At 44.8% G+C, this 19,837-nt stretch overlaps 1 protein-coding gene across 1 annotated transcript in view; it reads right to left on the reverse strand.

Annotated features, from left to right (window-relative positions):
* Window positions 1-19,837, reverse strand: part of ATP2C1 (ATPase secretory pathway Ca2+ transporting 1) — a gene marked incomplete in the record, with an annotated part of 2,099,819 nt that overhangs the window by 449,885 nt on the left and 1,630,097 nt on the right. Inside the window, 1 exon segment of the mRNA XM_044066734.1 lies at window positions 16,820-16,986. Coding sequence (XP_043922669.1) covers window positions 16,820-16,986 — 167 coding nt within the window.

Genomic DNA, 19,837 nt, shown 5'->3' on the forward strand with positions numbered 1-19,837 from the left:
GAAAGGCTGTTTTCCAAGAAAGGAATTTCAACTCTTCATTTGCAGCTGGCTCAAAGGGAGGTATAGTGTGCTATTCCAATACAAAGTTAAGGTCCCAGGCTGGAGTAGGGGCTCTCCTGGGTGGTCTTAAGTTTTTGGTTCCCCTGAGGAATTGCTTCAGCAGTGGATGAGAAAAGAGGGGTGGTTCTGTATTGTAATGTGCTGAAATGGCTGAGGCATACATTTTGATGGAAGAAAAGGAAAGGCCCTTGTGAAGCATCTCAGTTAAGTATTGAAGAATATGAGGAAAACTGGGCAGTGCTGTGCCCATCCCATGAGCTTGGCTCCAGGAACAGAATCTTTTCCATTTTTCAGCATAGGATTTTCTAGTACTAGGCCTCCTTGCTTCCAGAATGACATCCATCACTTGCTTACTGAGGGATGGTAATGGAGAGATCAGGTAATTAGCCAGGCTGCAAGGTTCAGGGTTTGAAGCTGTGGGTGCAAAATCTGGCCCTCCTGCTGGGACAGCAGGGAGGGGGTCTGAAGCAGGTGCCATGGAGCCAGCAGTGACACACTGCGCAAGAGGGGGTACCAGTGTTGGCATGGCCAGTCTGGTGCAATCAGTATTGTCCTTGGTTTGTCCGGTTTGATCTTTAGTAGTGCTTTGGAGAGGAGAGCCAGAGGGGGGAAAGGCATAAATTGATAGTTTTTTCCAAGTGAAGGACAGGGCATCCACTTTCCAAGCTTGTTTGTGGGGAGTCCTTGTGCAGAATTTGTCCAACTGGTAGTTCTGAGGGGAGGCAAACAGGTCTGTCTCTGGGCACCCCCATTTGTTTCTCAACATGTTGAACATATTTGGATCCAATTTCCACTCGTGTGGGTCCATAAGATTTCTGCTTTGGTCGTCTGTCAGTGTATTTAGCTTTCCTGGCAGGAATTGAGCTTGTAGGTGCACTTGGCAGCTCAAGGCTGCGTTCCACAGAGCCATGGCTAGTCTGCAGAGAGGGTATGAGTGGGCTCCCCCTGCTTGTTTATGTACCACATAACAGTGGTGTGGTTCGTCTTTACCAATAATTGTCCTGGAAGAATGTGGTCCTTGAAGGCTGTTGGAGCATTCTGTACTGCTAACATTTCTTTTTTGATTGATATGCAGGTGCATTTAACTTGGGTTCCATTTGCCCTGAAAGCACTACCCTGCCATATGAGCCCCCCCCATGCATAGTCATGCGTCTGTTGTTAGGGTTTGGGTGGCAGGGGGTAGAGTGAATGGCAGTCCCTTGTTTTGGTGGCAGGCCTCTGCCCACCAAAGGAACTCTATCTTTACACAAGGTATGACAGGAATCATTGATTCTAGATCCTGAGAATGTTGACACCATAGGCTTTTTAGATACCATTGTAGTTTCCTCACATGCAGTCTTGGATATGGAATTAGTAGAATGCAAGAGGCCATGAACTCCAGGGCTTGCAGTATTTTCCTTGCAGACAGCTGGGTCTTTGTGGCCAGTACTTTAAAGTAGGCTGTCAAATGAACTTGTTTCTCTGCCGTGAGGTAGGCCATATCTGGGAAGTTGTATTCAAGCTTGCTCCCAGGAATACAATTTGTTGGCAGGGTACAAGATGTGATTTCTTTTCGTTTATGGTGTACCCCAGAGAAGTTAGTAATTTCTTTACAAATGCCAGATGATTTAATAGTATGTCCTGGCTTTCTGCCTGAATTAGACAATCGTCCAGGTAAGGGTATATTTGAATATTTCTTTGCCTGCAAAAAGCAATGACTGGAGCTAGGCACTTGGTGAACACCCTGGGTGCAGTAAATAAGCCAAAGGGCAGTGCAGAGAACTGATAGTGCATGTAACCTGCTCTGAAGCATAGGTATCTTTCTGCAATATTCCCTTATTGGGATGTGCAGGTAGGCTTCCTTTAAATCCAGTGTTGCCAAGCAGGCATTTTTGCCTAGCATGGGAAGCAGCTGATGAAGAGTTAGCATCTTGAATTTTGGGATTACCAAAAAGGTGTTTAGGATAGACAGGACCAGGATAGGACACCAGGAATTGTCTTTTCTGGGTACCAGGAAAAGTCTTGAGTAGAAACCTTGCCCCCATTCTTCTTCTGGGACAGGTTGAATGGCCCTGATGCTTAGAAGAGAGAACTTGATTTTGAGCCTCTGCCCACTGATTTGGGGGTAGGTCTAGCCAACCGTTTGGGGTTGGTAATGAGTGGAAGTAGAATCTGTATCCTTGGGAAACTACATTTATTACCCATTTGTCCTGGGTAATGAGTTCCCAATTTTTTGCATGCAGGGTGATCTTTCCCCCTAAACGAACTCAGTTGAGCAGATCTTGGAAGGTTTAAAGTTAAGTCACTGAGACAGCTTACCAGAGGGGGGAGTCTTACTACTCCCTGCTTTGGAAGTGGGAGCCCCCCACTACTTAGGTCTGTGAGTACCTTGGGACTGAACCCTGGCTGTTCTGATGGTTCTAGGTTTGGACTGATAAGGCCTGGAAGAGGCAGGAAAGGACCAATTTCTTAGAGGGCCAATGCCTACTAAATCTGAGAGGCTGTGCTTGCAGGAAATAACAGTTTGCATAGATTTAGCTTTTTCCTCCATCTTTTTAAGTAGTACTTCTCCTTTGTTGCCAAACAGACGGTCTTGGTTTAAGGGAGCATCCAGTAATTTAGCTTTAACATGATCTGGCAAAGATTGCTCCTTAAGCCAAGCATGCCTTCTAAGTACAGACCCAGTGACAGCAGCCCTGCAAGATGCCTCTAATGAAGCAAAACCACATTGCAAAGTATGTTTTCCAGCTTGTTCAGTAGAATGCATTAAACCCTGTAATTCTTTATTTTCAGCACAGTCAGGAATCAACATAATTTTCTGTTTAAGCTATCCAATAATATGCTGCTGATACTTTAACATATAAAACTGGCTGTTTAAGGCCCTAATGGCCAAAGTTGCAGAAGTGTATACCTTCTTACCCCATCTATCCAGCACCCTGGAATCTCTATCAAAGGGGGTAGGATTTTTGGCAGTAGTAGCCTTAATGCCCTTGGGTTCCTGTGAAATGGTCTCAAGAGCCGCAGTAGGATTCTTAAAAAGGAACTTGTGAGAGTCAGGTACCCTGTAATACCGGTCAGGTTTTCTGGGAGCAGAAGGTAAAGTGTCAGGGGCCATGCTAGATTCCGAGAAGACCATCTACAATGTCCAGTACAGGAGGGATAGCTAAAGGCCTGTGTTGAGGCAGGAATAAAAATTCCCTAAGCCTCTTTTTGGAGTCAGAGTAATCCTGGCTTTCCCAGCGGAAATGCTCCCTAAGAGTATGCAAGGTTTCACCAAAAGAGAAATCCTCTGCAGAGGAAGCAGAGGGAATGGAGTCCTCTGCATCAGAATCCTCATAGGTAGATAAATCCTGGTCATCAGAAAAAACAGAAATTTCAGAATCTTTATCAGAAGAATCAGAAGGAAAATCAGTCCTAGGTCTCTTAGAGGGAGAAGGGTGGCTTCCCCTAATTAGAGTTATAAGGTCTTCAGCCATTCTTGTACTTTGTTTTTTAGGCATAGGGGCCTGACCATGTGGTCTGGGCGTCAGTTTTCTAGGCATGGATCGAGTTTTAGGCCTTGAAGAAGAAGATGGTGTTGGTTTAATATGCACGTCAGTAGGCCTGAATTCACCCTCAGAAGCCAGTGCCTGCACAGCGGCTCCGGACCCATCCAAAGTAGAGACATCCACAGGTTCCACAGTTGATGAAGCATCTTGCGACATACTGGACTCTGAATGGGTCTCAGTAGAGGCCTGCAAATCTGAAGTAGCGGGTATCGGGGGTTGCAAAAGCGCCTCACTGAGTACCGACGAACTGGCAACTAGCTTAGGAGAAGTGTCGTCGGCAGCTTTGGACCTATGCAGTCTGTCTCGGTCTTTATCTTTGTGTTTTTTCGGAATGTCGGTAGTCGGGTGGTTTAGTGAAGCCATTTCTGGATAACTGAACCAAGTACCAAAATATTTAGATGTGGAAATGAACAGATGATGAATAGTACAAGGTTTGAATAAGGCACAAAACCAATAGCGAGGTATGTTGTGATCTGGGCCTAAGCAAGAAATGCAGTACGAATGAAAATCTTTATGAGGTATTTGCTTTCCACAAGAAAAAAATGAAAATTTCAGGAGTCGGCCGACTGGCACTTGTGAACTGCTTCCACTTCGGGCACTGCATGGCAAGAAAGACTGATGTAATCGTATCGTCTGCATGCTTTATACCCCTGACTACCCAAAATCATGGAAGATGAGACAGCAACCGACGCAGGACCCAAGACTTTGATAATCAGGCCAACAGAGGGCTACCTGCAAGCAGATAACCCAAATGTGATAACTGCAACAGTGAAACAAGAAGAGCATCAGGCACCTATTGTGGCGGTTCTTATGGAGAATCTGCCCCTCAAACTGACGTTTCCCTTTCTTTGATGACATGTAACACACTAAAAAAAATAGAATAAAAAGAAAAAGGAACCCAATGGATTACTTATCTGAAAGTATAGGCTGTTTATAACATGGTTAGTGAACAGCATAGAGACCAATGCCCAGCAAAGGAAGTTGGACTGGAGATAAAGAAGTTCTGGTTTGGGAGAATTCGTATGACACTTTTATGCCCTACACCTGCACAGGAGAATATGTCTGACATGCAACACTCCTAGGTAATACAGGCTTTGGTACACTGGCCGGATGTTGAGGTAATAAAGACTGCAACAGTAATATGGAAGAACATAAGAAGATGCTAAAGTAGCAGCAGCAGCATTACACCCTTGGAGATTTCCAGGTTGATACTGAAAATGATTAAACAATGGATTTCTTTGTACTGTTTATGAATAATGAGTTCATTACAGGGAACGGCTCATATTCATAACACAGAGAAGTTCCGCATACCAGAAATCACACATAAATGCTACCATTAGTTGTCAGCGAAGACTTTTTACTGCTTATTTCCTACCTGTATATACTAAACTGACAATGAAACTCAATTTGCATCAGAAGAATTTTGTAGTTTTGGTAAGCAGAATGGAATAACCTTTTTCCATGGGTGCATTATGGCAGCCTGCAAACAAACAAATCAGTAGAAAAATGCATTTAAATCTTCAAAGCATGTACGACGTAATTATTTATGCTTGAAACTGAAAAAAAAAAGTTAGATTTTTTTTATACAACTCTGAACTGAACCACAGGTCAGATGTCAAAGAAAAATTTTCAAGACCGGATTTGATGGAAAAAATGTCTTAATAGTCTGGTTAAAAAAAAAAAAAGAGAGAGCTCACAATCTAGCATGACAAATGACAAACATGTGAGGACTGGATCTTTCAAAGAAAATAATGTATTGCATTCTCTTGGATACCTCCGGAAAAGATGCAAAGTAGATTCCACACAGTTTTATACACTGCTTAAGTGACTCATTTAGGAACTGTCTACAGGAGGCACTGTGTCCAGTGGAGCTCTTCATCAGCATTGGCAATGGACTTCATCTCTTCAGATTAAGTGAGTTTAGAATTTAGAACCTGGGACAGTGAACAGCAACTATGTTTATGTTTGATATGCCGAAAGATGACCATGAGAAAAGTTTACAGTACTGACTTGCTTCCTATGTCTACGTTAAGAAACTTGTGAGAACAAAGTTTCATATGCCTGCAAGCCAGGAACCAGTGCTAAAACTGAGAAAGCCTGAAAGGGCTAGAAGAAAAGCACAGTTGTGTACACTTACCATAAATGTAGATGTTCGAATGTATGTAGGATGCCCTGCAAGACTGCGGTTGCAAGGCCTGCCCTGGATTTGGAGAAGATAGGCAGGTGGTAATGCTTGGTGAAGGTATGAACAGAACCCCATGTTGCAGCCTCCAGGATGTCCCTGGTAGGGACCCCTCTGAGAAAAGCTGCAGAAGTGGAGGTCGCCCTGGTGCAATGTGTCCTGACCCCCTTAGGGGGCAGTTTTTCGTGGTATTTGTAGCAGAAAGGGATGCAGTGTGCTATCCATTTGGAAACTGTTTGTTTGGATATGGCCTTGCCCTCTGCCCCTGCTACAAAGCTGACTAGCAATAGGTCAGTTTATCTAAAAGATTTAGTCCTATCCAGGTAGAATCTGAGCTGTCTGTGAACATGTAGAGAATGCAGAATCTTTCCCCCCTTGTTTTGTGGGTTAGGGAAAAAGGTGGGTAAATGAACTGATTGATTGAGAGCCACACTGGGCACCACTTTAGGCATGAAAGTTGGGTTAGTCCTGAGGGAGACCCTGTCAACATGATGAAGGACTCTACTGCCATGATTGCTTGTAGCTCTGAGACTCTTCTAGCTGAAGTGATGGCCAGAAGCAAAGCTGTTTTCCAAGACATGAATTTTAACTCCACTGAAGCTGCAGTCCCTAAGGGAAGTAGTGTGAGCTTTTCCAACACAAAGTTAAGGTCCTAAGCTGGGGTAGGAGCTCTTCTGGGTGGCCTTAAATTGTTAGCCCCTCTTACAAACTGTTTGATGAGAGGGTGAGAAAAGAGAAGTGACTCTGCACTGTAATGAGCGGAGATGGCAGAAGCATGAATTTTAATAGAAGAGAAGCATAGGCCCCTGTGTAGTAGGTCTGCTAGGTAATCCAGGATAAGAGGTCGGGAGGGCCGCTCTGTTTCAGCTCCTTTAGCCTGGATCCAGGTGCAATACCTTTTCCACTTGTCAACATAGGATTTTCTAGTGCTGGGGCATCTAGCCTCACGTATGACATCCAGAACTTGCTTGCTTAGGCTGGCAACTGGAGGAGAGGTCAGGGAATAAGCCAGGCTGCCAGGTTCAGGGTCTCCAATTGTGGATGCATGAATTCTCCGTTCTGCTGGGTCAAGAGAGTTGGGATCTGAGGTAGGTGCCATGGTGGCAGGGGTGATGGACTGCGCAGCAGTGGGTACCAGTGCTAGCATGGCCAGTCCAGGGCAATCATGACTGCTCTTGGTATTTCCTCCCTTATTTTGAGTAGTACCCTTGAAAGTAGAAGTAGAGGGGGAAATGCATAGATAGTACAGTTGTGTACACTTACCATAAATGTAGATGTTCAAGTGTATTCACTGTTGCAGTCATCAAACTTGGGTTCACTGTTGCAGTCATCAAGCTTGGGTTATCTGCCTACAGGCAGCCCTCAGTCGGCCTGAATACCAGAGTCTTGGGATTTCTGTCTCGGATGCTGCCGCTTCTTCCATGATGTCAGGTTGTCAGGAGTATAAAACATGCAGCCGATGCCATTACATCAGTTTTTCTTGCCCCAGATGTCAGGAACCCTCGAAACAGGAAGCAATTACATGGTGTGGAACACCCCCAGTAAATAGTAAATACCACTGTTATAAGATATGGCCAAAAAAAGGACATGCAGAAAGTATAGAGAAGTCAGGGGGCTGGAGGGAAGGTAACCAGGACTGCAACAGTGAATACACTCGAACATCTACATTTATGGTAAGTGTACACAGCTGTAGTATGTTCTTCGTGTTTCACTGTTGTAGTCATCACACTAGGTTTTATTCCCAAAGCTGAGGAAGGGTGGAGGCAGTCGAGAAGTATTAGGGCTGGCTAGCAGGCCTTGCAAGACTGCTGTGGCAAATCTAGCACCGAATTTAGAAAAGATAGGTAAGTGGTAATGCTTGGTGAAGGTGCGTACAGAACTCCAGGTTGCAGCTTTCAGGATGTTCCTGGTATGGATTCCCCTGAGAAATGCTGGAGAAGTTGAAGGTAGCCCTAGTGGAATGAGTTCTGATCCCCTGCAGGGTAGGTTTTCCATGGTGTTTGTAGCAGAACTGAATGCAGTGTGCTATCCATTTAGAAATGGTTTGCTTTGAAATGGCCTTATCCTCTGCCCCCTGTAACAAAGCTGACTAGCAGCTGGTCAGATATTCTGAAAGGTTTAGTCCTGTCCAGGTAGAACCTAAGCTGCCTGTGCATGTCTAGGGAGTGCAGGATCCTTTCCCCTTTATTCTGAGGATTAGGGAAAAAGATTGGTAAATGAATGGCTTGGTTTAAAGCCACACTAGATACCACCTTGGGCATAAATGATGGGTTAGTCCTGAGGGAAATCCTGTCTGCATGGAAGACAATGAAGGGTTCCACGGACATAAGGGTCTGCAATTCAGACACTCTTCTTTGCTGAAGTGATGGCTAGAATTAAGGCTGTTTTCCAAGAGAGGAATTTTAACTCTGCTGTAGCAACAGGTTCAAAGGGAGGAAGTATGAGCTTCTCCAGTACAAAGTTAAGGTCACAGGCTGGAGTGGGAGCTCTCCTGGGGGGGGGGGGGTGTCTTACATTTTTGGCTCCTCTAAGGAACTGTTTGGCCAGAGGATGAGAGAAGAGGAGTGGGTCAGTCTTGTAATGAGCTGAGACGGCAGAGGCATGAATCTTAATTGAAGAGAAGGATAGGCCTTTGTGGAGCAGTTCTGTTAGGTAATTTAGGATTTGAGGTGAGTTGGGCACGGTTGTGTCCTTTCCCTGAGACTGGCTCCGAGAACAGTGCCTTTTCCACTTTTCTGAATAGTATTTCCTAGTACTAGGCCTCCTGGCCTCAAGGATGACATCCAGCACCTGTTTACTGGGGGTTGCTGGTGATGTGCTCAGGGGATGAGCCAGGCTGCTAGGTTCAGGGTTTGCAGTTGAGGATGCAAAATCTGGCCATCCTGCTGGGACAGCAGGAAAGGGGTCTGAGGCAGGTGCCATGGTGGCACTACTGTCAGACTGCGCAAAAGTGGGTACCAGTGCTGGCGTAGCCAGTCTGGTGCAATCGGGATTGTCCTAGGCTTGTCCTGTTTGATCTTTAGTAGAACCTTCGAGAGGAGGGGCAGAGGAGGAAAGGCATAGATTGAGAGTTTTTTCCATGTAAAGGACAAGGCATCCACTTTCCATGCTTGGGTGTGGGGAGTTCTGGTGCAAAATTTGCTCAATTGAAAGTTATGCGGGGAAGCAAAGAGGTCCACCTCTGGTGCCCCCCCACCTGTTGATCAGAAGCTTGAATGAGTTGGGTTCCAGTTTCCACTCATGTGGGTCCATTAGATTTCTGCTCAAGTCATCTGCCAGTGAATTTAGTTTGCCTGGCAGGAATTGAGCTTGCAGGTGCACTATATTGTTCAAGGTTGGGTTCCACAGAGCGATGGCCAACCTGCAGAGTGGGTAGGAATGGGTTCCTCCCTGCTTGTTTATGTACCACATAACTGTAGTGTTGTCTGTTTTTATCAGTAGTTGCCCTGGAAGGATAAGGTATTTGAAGGCTGTTAGTGCATTCAGTACAGCTAACATTTCTTTTAGATTGATATGCAGGTGCATTTGTTTTGGGCTCCATTTGCCTTGAATGCATTTGCCTGCCATGTGAGCCCCTCATGCATAATAGGATGCATCTGTTGCTAGGGCTTGCGCGGCAGGGGGTTGAGTGAAAGGGAGTCCCTTGTTGTGGTAGCAGGCCTCTTCCCACCAAAGGAACTCTGTCCTTAGGCAAGGAATGATAGGAATCATTGTTTCCAGGTCCTGAGAATGTTGACAACAGAGACTTTTCAAGTACCATTGAAGTTTCCTCATATGCAGTCCTGCATATGGAATTAGCAAAATGCAAGAGGCCATGAACCCCAGGGCTTGCAGTATTTTCCTTGCAGATAGCTGGGTTTGGGTGGCCAGTAGACTGAAGTAGTTTGTCAAATAAATCTGTTTTTCTGGAGTAAGGAATGCCATCTGGGAAGTTGTGTTCAAGCTTGCTCCAAGGAATGCAATCTTTTGGCTGGGTACCAGATGTGATTTCTTTTCATTCATGGTATACTCCAGTGAAGTTAGAAGTCTCTTTACAAATGTCAGGTGCTGAAGTAGCAATTCCTGACCGTCTGCCTGAATCATCCAAGTATGGGTAAATTTGAATTTTTCTCTGCCTGCAATATGCAATGGCTGGAGCTAGGCATTTTGTGAATACCCTGGGCACAGTAGATAAGCCAAAGGGACGTGCAGAGAACTGATGGTGCACAGAAACTGCTCTGAAACGTAGATATTTCCTGCATATTCCCTTACAGGGATGTGCAGATAAGCTTCTTTTAAGTCTAGGGTGGCTAGCCAAGACTCCTTGGCTAGCTGCTGGAGAGTAAGCGTTTTGAATCTTGGAACCACCAAGAATGTGTTGAGAATAGACAGATCCAGGATAGGGTGCCTAGAGTTTTCTTTTCTGGGTACCAAAAACAGTCTGGAGTAAAAACCTTGTCCCCTTTACTCTGCTGGGACAGGTTGAATAGCCTTGACACTCAGAAGCGAAAGTACTTGCTTTTGGGCCTCTGCCCACTGGTTTGGGGGAGGTCTGGCCATCCGCTTGGGGTTGGTAGTAAGTGGAAGTAGAATCTGTAACCCTGGGACACAATGTTCAAGACCTATCTGTCCTGGGTAATGTACTTGCAGTTTTTTGCATGCAGGGTGGGTTTTCCTCCTAAGGGTGCAAGTACTTGGGCAAGGCTTGGATGGATGAAGGACAAGTCATTGTGAACTTTTTCCATAGGCTGGTGACTTACTACTCCCTATTATAGAGGTGAGAGCACTCCACTGCTTAGATCTGTGCATATTCTGAGACTGTATTTGTGGTGGTCTGTTGCCCCTGGGTTTGGACTGAGAAGGTCTGGGAGGGACTGGAAAAGACCAGTTTTTAGAAGGCCAATGCCTACTGAATCTAAATGGCTGTACCTGTAGGAAAGCTTTCAGTTTGCATAGATTTAGCTTTTTTCTCCATCTTTTTGAGGACTTCTTCTGCTTTAGTGCCAAACGGACATTCTTGGTTTAATGGCACATCTAGTAATTTTGCTTTGACATGGTCTGGCAAGATTTGTTCCTTAAGCCAAGCATGCCTTCTAAGAACAGACCCAGTGACATCAGCCCTGCAAGATGCTTCTAAGGCATCAAAACCACATTGCAAAGTATGTTTTGCAGCTTGGTTAGCAGAATGCATTAACTCTTGTAAATTTTTGTATTCTGCACAATCAGGAATCAACATCATTCCATAATATGTTGCTGATACTTTAACATGTGAAACTGGCAATTTAAAGCCCTGATGGCAAGAGTAGCAGAGGTGTATACCTTCTTACCCCATCTGTCTAAAGCCCTAGAATCCCTGTCCGAAGGGGGGTAGGGTTTTTGGCTGTAGTAGCCTTAATGCCTTTAGGTTCCTGGGAAATGGTCTTGGGATCCGCAGTAGGATTCTTAAATAGGAAGTTGTGAGAATCAGGTACTCTGTAGTACCTGTCAGGTTTCCTGGGAGCTGGTGGAAAAGAGTCAGGGGTAAGACTGGATTCCATGAAGACATCATCTACAATTTCCAGAATAGGAGGGATAGCTAAAGGCCTGTGCTGAGATAAGTTTAAAAATTCCCTCAGTCTTTTTGGACTGTGGGTAGTCCTGTCACTCCCAGAAGAAATGCTCTCTGAGGGTATGCAGGGTTTCACTGAAAGAAAAATCCTCTGGTGGGGAAGCAGAGGGAATGGAATCATCTGCATCAGAATCCTCATAGGTAGATAAAGGTATGTCCTGGTAATCAGAAGGGTCAGAGTCATTGGCCTCATGATCTGAAAAATCAGACAGAAAAATCAGTTCTTGGTCTTTTAGAGGGGGAATGCTGGCTTCCGCTAATTAAAGTAATAAGGTCTTTAGCCATTCTAAGCATTTGTTTCTGTGTCATGGGGGCCTGAGAATGTGCTTTGGTCGTCGGTTTCCTAGGCATAGTGAGAACTCTGGGCCTGAGAAATTCGGTATTTTTGGTTTGAAACAAAGTAGTCAGTTAGATATGAACATCGGAAGACATGAATACACCGTCAGAAGCCAGTGCCTGCACAGTGGTTCCGGACCCATCCAAGGTAGAGTAGAAACATCCGCAGGTTCCATAGTCGAAGAAGCATCTTGCGGCATACCGGACTCCAAATGGGTTTCAGTAGAGGCTTGCAAATCTGTAGAAGCGGGTATCAGGGGCTGCGAAAGCTCCTCACTGAGTACTGGTGGACTGGCAACTAGCTTAACAGAAGCGTCGTCGGCAGTTTTGGACCTATGCGGTCTGTCTCTGTCTTTATCCTACGTTTTTTCGGAAGATTAGAAGTCAGATGGCTTATCGAAGCCATTTTGGAATGCAGAAAACGAGAGCGAAAGAATTTAGACACAAAAATAGCCAGACAACGAATAATTCGGGCGTTGAACAGGGCACAAAACCGACAGCAAGGAATGTCGTGGTCTGGGCCTAAACAGGTGACGCAGTAAGAATGAAAATCTCTGAGGTATTTGCTTTCCACAGGCAAGACAATTATTTTTTCTGACATCGGTTAGAGCAAGAAAAAAAGATCCTCAATGGGGTACGTATCTTTTAGAAGACTTGATTTTATACCACTGAAACTCGAAAAACGAAAATTTCAGGAAGCAGCCAACTGGTACTTGCGAACTGCTTCTGCTTCTGGATCCACTCTGCAAGAAAAGCTGATGTAATGGCATCGGCTGCATGTTTTATACCCTTGACGACCTGATGTCATGGAAGAAGCAATCTGGTATTCGGACCGACTGAGGGCTACCTGCAGGCAGATAACCCAAATGTGATGACTGCAACAGTGAAACACGAAGAACATCGAGAGGTTTACCCATTGGAAAGATAGGGCATCCACTTTCCAGGCCTTGCTGTGAGGTTACCTGGTGCAGAATTTGCTGAGCTGGTGATTGCTATGGGAGGCAAAGAGGTCCACCTTCAGGGTGCCCCATTTCTGGGTTACAAGGTTGAAGGTGCTGTGGTCTAGCTGCCACTCGTGTGGGTCTAGGAGGTTTCTGCTTAAGTGGTCTGCCAGAGAGTTTTGGGACCCTGGCAGGAATTGTGCTTGCAGGTGAATTTGCATGGCTGAAGCCGTGTGCCAAAGGGTCATGGCAAGTCTGCAGAGGGGATAAGAGTGAGTTCCTTCCTGCTTGTTGATGTACCACATCACTGTGGTGTTGCCTGTTTTGGTCAGTAGGGGCCCCGTGGAGACAAGGGCTCTGAAGGTTGTCAAAGCGCACTGAACAGCTAGCATCTCTTTTGGTTGATGTGCAGATGTATTTGTTTTGGGCTCCAATGGCCCAGAATGCACCTGCTGTCCAGGTGTGCACCCCAAGGCATAATATGATGCATCTGTGGTTAGGGTTTGGGCAGCATGGGGTTGTGAGAAGGGAAGACTCTTGTTGTGGTTGCATGCTGCTGCCCACCAAAGGAAATCTTTCGGTAGACAGGTTATCATAGGTATGATAGTTTTCAGGTCCTGAGAGTGGTTGATACCAAAGGCTTTTTAGGTACCACTGAAGTTTCCTCATATGCAGTCTGGCATATGGAATGAGTAGAATGCAGGATTCCATGAACCCTAGAGCTTGCAGGATTTTCCTTGCAGAAACTGGGTTCTGGTGGCTAGGTGAGAGAAGTAGCCTGTCAGGCTTGTTTTTCTGGAGTAAGTAATGCCATCTGAGATGCTGTGTCCAGACTTGCTCCCAGGAATACAATTTTTTGAGTGGGTACTAATTTGGATTTCTTTTTGTTTATAATGTACCCCAGGGAGGTCAGTAGGTCCTTTACAAAGATCAGGTGCTGTAACAGCTTTTCCTGACTGTCTGCCTGAATCAGGCAGTTGTCTAAGTAGGGGTAAATTTGAATATTCCTTTGTCTGCAAAAAGCAATGGCTGGAGCCAGGCATTTTGTGAAAACTCTCAGAGCAGTGGATAAGCCAAAGGGAAGCAGAGAGAACTGAAAGTGCACAGATCCTGCTCTGAAACGTAGATATTTCCTGCAGGAATCCCTGATTGGGATGTGTAGATAGGCCTCTTTTAGGTCTAGGGTGGCTAACCAAGCATCCTTGGACAGCATAGGAAGAAGCTATTGGAGGGTGAGCATTTGGAATTTTGCTATCACCAGGAAGGTGTTTAGAATTGATAGATTGAGGATTGGGTGCCAGATGCCCTCTGTTCTGGGTACCAGGAAAAGTCTGTAATAGAAAACTTGGCCTATCTGGTTTGCAGGAACAGGCTGTATTGCCCTTATTGACAGCAGGGAATGGACTTGGTTTTGTACCTCCCCCAACTGATTTGGTGGAAGATCTGGAAAACTTTTTGGGGTTGGTAGTGTGTGGAAATAAATTTTGTACCCCTGGGACACTAAGTTGAGAACCCATCAGTTGCTGGTGATAGAGGCCCAGTTTTTGGCATGGGAGGAGAGTTTTCCACCTGAGGCACAAGCAGGTGGGTAGAGGTAGGGGGTGGTTGTGTAAAGTCATTGTGAGTTCTTTCCATAAGGGGTGGCTATGGCTTAGCACTCCCTGTTTGTGAAGTGGGGGAACTCCACTGCTTAGATCTCTGCATTCCCTGGGACTGCTGCGGGGGGGGGGGGTCTGCTTCCCCTAGGTCTTGTCTGAGCTGGTCTTTGAGGGGGCCGGAAAGGACCAGTGCTCGGAGGGGCAATGCCTACTGAACCATGGAGGCTGGACCTGCAAGAAGTCTAACTGTCTGCATAGATTTAGCTTTTTCTTGCATCTTTTTTTAAGACCTCTTCTGGCTTGGTGCCAAACAAATTCTCTTTGTTCAATGGTGCGTCCAATAGTTTTGATTTGACATGGTCTGGAAAGGTCTGTTCCTTAAGCTAAGCATGTCTTCTAAGTACAGAACCTGTGACTGCTGCTCTGCAGGATGCTTCTAGGGAGTCAAAGCCACATTGCAAGGTGTGTCTAGGAATTTGGCTTGCAGAGTGCATAAGCTCCTGTAAATCTTTATTTTCTGTACAAGCCAGAAAGGTAGACATTTTTTTGTTTAAGGAGTTCCATAGTATGTTGCTGGTATTTCAGCATGTGGAACTGACAATTTAGTGCTCTAATGGCAAGAGTTGCAGACGTGTATACTTTTTTACCCCATCTGTCTAAAGCTCGGGAATCCCTGTCCGAGGGGGTGGGATTCTTGGCAGTGGTTGCTTTTATTCCTTTAGGTCCTTGGGAGATCACCTCTGGGTCAGCAGTAGGATTCTTGAAAAGAAATTTGTGAGTCAGGGACTCTGTAATACCTGTCTGGCTTCCTGGGAGCAGGTGGAAGGGTGTCAGAAGTTAAACTGGATTCCATAAAAACATCATCCACAACATCCGGAACAGGAGGAATGGCTAAAGGTCTGTGCTGTGGTAAATCTAAGAATTCCCTGAGTTTCTTTTTGGACTGAGGATAGTCCTAACATGCCCATTGGAAATGCTCCCTTAAAGTAAGTAGGGTTTCACCAAATGAAAAATCGTCTGTAGGAGAGGCAGAAGGAATGGATTCCTCTGCATCTGAATCTTCATAAGCAGACAAGGGTTGCATGTCTTCGGACTCCTGGTCAGATAAAACTCCATCTTACCTAAATACAAATTCAGGCATTTTTAGTTAAAAGGAATGAGGTTCTGAGATGAGTACAAAGAGGGTCTCACGATTCTAACTTCTCTCTAAAGGAGGGGGTCATCCATGATAAAAAGGACTCACTCTCCACGTCTCTATTTGGGACAATGGTTTCTGTCTTCCCAGTAGTCTGAGTGGAAAGAATCCCCCTCCTGCCATTGACAGGGATGTAAGCGTGAACTTATACATGGAAGAGCATGTTTAGTGCACACATGAATGTCAAGTGAAAAGGGATCCATAACCAGGGAGCATGCCTACTAAGATGGCACACAGGTGACAGAGACTTGCACTAGGCCTGAAGCTGACATAAGGCCATATCACATAATGTTATGATCCCATACCTGTGCTTAAGATTCCTATCAAAAATCAAATATTTACCAGATGTCTAGGCAATAAAACCATTGGGTCTATCAAGAGAATGGACTCCTCCAATCAACGCACACCAAAAGACTCTAATGAACCCTGAAACTAAAGGTCTGTTTTCAAATACCCCTGAATTGAGGCTGAGTGACACAAGATACTACTCTTCAGAATCAGACTGGTCAGCATTGATATCTAACAAATTGCAGGGAGTGGGCTAGCTTACAAATTGCTGGGAGTGGGCTGGATGATATCTACAGACCAGAATGTAAGAGGAATGTACCTCTCCTGATCTGCTGACATCCACCAAAAAGAGTAGAATGGGTACAGGCCTGTGCACTCACTAGTCAAGGATAAGCATAACACCTAATGGGACAGGAAGGCTGATTTTGCAAACAACTTACCTTCAAGACAGTTAGGTAGAGACTTACCCTCTGAGCCCTGTTCTTCTGATAATGCTCTGACTGGGATATGGGGTTAAGCAAGGGACCCACCTGATAATTCCTACATTAGGAATGTTTGTCTGACACCACCATTACTAACAAGATATGCTGTGATGTTCTCCCTCAAACATCTACAGGTAGTAAGGCTGAACCCCCTGGCACTTCAGGCAGTGCTTTATTTTTCACTCCTTCTTAAGCCAATAAAGGCAATGCAGGTGCCAGTCATGACTAGCAACTTGGTGTGCACAGGGACAGAGCTGATTCATCTCCAAGCATAGCTAGTATGAAACTTGGTATATTTGCTTTTAAATACTGAATGTGGAGGCACTTCGACATTTGCAGGTCCTAGAGCCAAGCTGTGTGAGTGGCAGAAAACTGGGTACAACCTGGCAGCCTCCAGATTTAGTTGCACTTATGTAGATGCTGTGTAGCATCAATGCATGTGTCAACTACTGCAGAATTTTCTGAGGAAAAAGTACACAATTATTATAGCAAGAAAGGATGAAGCAAATCATTGACTCTAAGAAAGTTCTCTGATACTACAGCCTCAGCTTTACAATTTTCCTGGCTATTCAACAAATACAGTACGTTCATTTAATAAACAGAGGTAAATTCATACAACTTACATTATAGTTTGGAAATCATCTTCTACCAGGATCATATCGGCAGCTTCCTTGCAAACATCAGTGCCTGTCCGGCCCATAGCAATACCGATGTCTGCTGCTTTCAAAGCCACAGCATCATTCACACCATCTCCTGTCATTGCCACAACTCCACCATTTTTCTGTAATGACTGAAAGTATAAACAGTTAAACGTTTTACTTCGTCACAGCCTAGACTTGCAAGCTAGAATAGTTAATCACCCCCCCCCCCCAAAAAAAAAAAAAAAACCCTCTGTCATGGCCTGAGTTGAAGTAAACATGGCTGATGTACTCTAGATTATAGTACTTAATTTGACATTACTCAGCTGGCTCCATGGTACAACTATGCAGACAAAGTGCAAAAACCTAAGAATCATCAGGATAGTCATAACATTAATGATAAAATCTGTATAAAACGAAGAAACAAAAGATATGCACTTACAGCAGGGGGAATCTGTCATTGAGGGGGGTCTCTGACTGGGATATCCTTTCCACCTCTCTTCAACTCAGAAGTTTTCACTGGAGGATTTCACAACAGTGGCAAATGTCAAGATATCTCATTGTGCCTACTGTTTTGCATCAGCCTAGCAAGCATATGCCTTCAAACTTAGAAAAACAATGAAGAAAATATTGTACAAATATATATATAAATATATATCTGACAAACATCTACGAGCTACAACAGCAGTTGCTTGGTCAGGTTGTCCAGATACTGGGGAAAGTACAGTTGTGTAAAATCTTACCACAACAGCAAATGTCCTTCTCTTCACTTCACTGTTGCAGTATTCCTTATATCAGGGATTTTCTGTCAGGGATAGCCCTACATTCAGCCAGTATTCCAAAGCCTTTCATATTCATAGGTGCTGTACATCACACCTATGCTTCCTGCACAGGGCATAAATGTGGCATATGGAGAGAGACGCACTTCAAAACTGAAAAGCCCTATGAGGAGGAACAATGTCCTAAAGGGCTTGGAGGAACATGTGCATCCAAGGAGGAGAAAATAGGAAAAAAAAACTTGTTCAGGAGGGCAAGGAGAACAGGGTAGAGCAGAGGGAGCAGGAGGGAGGGAGGGAGCAAATTCTGCAACAGTGAATAGAAGGGCATTTACTGTTATGGTAATATTTTACATAACTTTACTATGTCCGTTCATATAACTGTTGCACTTTTCTTTATGTAAGGGAGAATACAAAAGGTCAAGAGGAAACATGGGAGGGGGGGGGTGGCACTGAAGAAACCTCGAGAAGCCCATGCTGGATAGCCATGGCAAAGCCAGCATGATCCCTAGAAGTAAAATTAATGCTGAGTGAGTGAATGCATGGACAGAAGACCAAGTAGCAGCCTCAAGGATGGAATTTGTTATCCAGCCCCTTGTAAAAAGCACAAGAGGAAGCAACAACTCTGGTGGAGTTAGCCTTTACTGAAGAGGAAAGACATCTGCCATGAAAAAAATAACAAAAAGAAATGGCTTTAGAAATCCAGGAAGAGATGGTCCACTTAGAAACAGCTAAACCCAAAGACCTGGGATGAAAAGAAATAAAAAGCTGCTCAGATTTGCAAATAACCTTAGTCTTATCCAAATATCTGTGCTGTCAATGCAAGTCCAAAGTGTGAAGAACCTTCTTGCTGGCAGACTACAGAGAAGGAAAAAAATGAAGGCAAATCAACAGACTGATTAAGAGACAACTCACTGGCCACCTTGGACAAAAAAAGAAGGATTAGTATAAAAGGACACCCTGTCCTTACAGAAAACTAAGAAAGGAGGAGCAGCCATGAGAGCCTGAAGTTCAGAAACCATCTCGACTGAAGTAACAGCCAAAAGAATAACAGTCTTCCAAGTAAAATGTTGTAAGGAAACTGTAGCAGCAGGCTCAAAACCAGCCAAAGTTAATTTTTCAAGAACCTGAGAAAGTCCCAGGCCATGACTGAACACAGAGGACGAAGACACATGAAAAAGGCAATGAGAAACAGGGCCCTTGGGGGTTGGTAGAGATGCCAGCATGGAGATGGGTCTGGATCTTGCAATCAAGGAAAACATGGTTCTATGAAGGCTTTGAGACCGATTTCTGAAAGTTAATGGAGGAGAACAGATTGTGCGGCAGTGAGATAGTAACACTGGAGATCGTGAAGTACAGCCTTGGAGTATGAAGCTTGAATAAGCAGATCATCCAGAAAAGGAAATATCTGAACCCCTCTCATTGTGCAAAATACAATGACAGGAGCAAGGCATTTGGTGAATACCTTTGGGGTAGTACAGAGGCAAAAGGGAAAAGCAGAGAAATGAAGATGCAAGGAAGAAACAGAAAAATGCAAAAACTTCCTGAAAAGGGGATGGACGGAGATGTGAAGGTAGGCATCTTTGAGATATAGAGATACTAGAAAGGCCTGGGGAAGAAGAGGAGGAAATACGGTTTGAAGAGACAACATACAAAACAGAGGACCTTGAGAAAGGTGTTGAGCTGAGGAAGGTCCAGAATAGGTCTCCAAGGTGCCTGCGCCCTCCTTCCTGGAAACCAGAAACATTCTAGAACATCCCCCACACCGGGCACAGCTTGAATTGTGCTCTGGGTTAAAACAGAATGAAGCACCTCGGGGAAGAGAGGAGGCTGTTCTCGAGGAGAATAAGGAATGCTAAGAAAGGAATGAAGAGCCTTCCAAACCATAAAACACCTTTGGTGGATGATGGACAGAAGCCAAAAGTCTGCTGTGATCCTTAACCAATTTGGAAGGGACAGGGAAAGGTGAAGGGACAAGGGAATCTGGTGAAGGGAAGCAAATTGTCAAATGGTACCCAGCTTATCCTGAAAAGGTGATTATTGGAAAATATGGTTCTGTGCAGACTTAGCAGGAGGCACACATCTAGAACCCTTTTCACACTTGTGCAGAGGGTGAGACTGTTTGCGAACAAAAGCAAATTTGGAAGGGAATTCCTCTGAAACTTTGGAATGGGAGAAACAAAAATATATTTCAACACCTACAAGGCTTTACCCTTATACTGGAGAA

Source organism: Protopterus annectens, chromosome 3.part1, assembly GCF_019279795.1.
Source record: "Protopterus annectens isolate FY-2018-M chromosome 3.part1, PAN1.0, whole genome shotgun sequence".
NCBI lineage: Eukaryota > Metazoa > Chordata > Ceratodontiformes > Protopteridae > Protopterus > Protopterus annectens.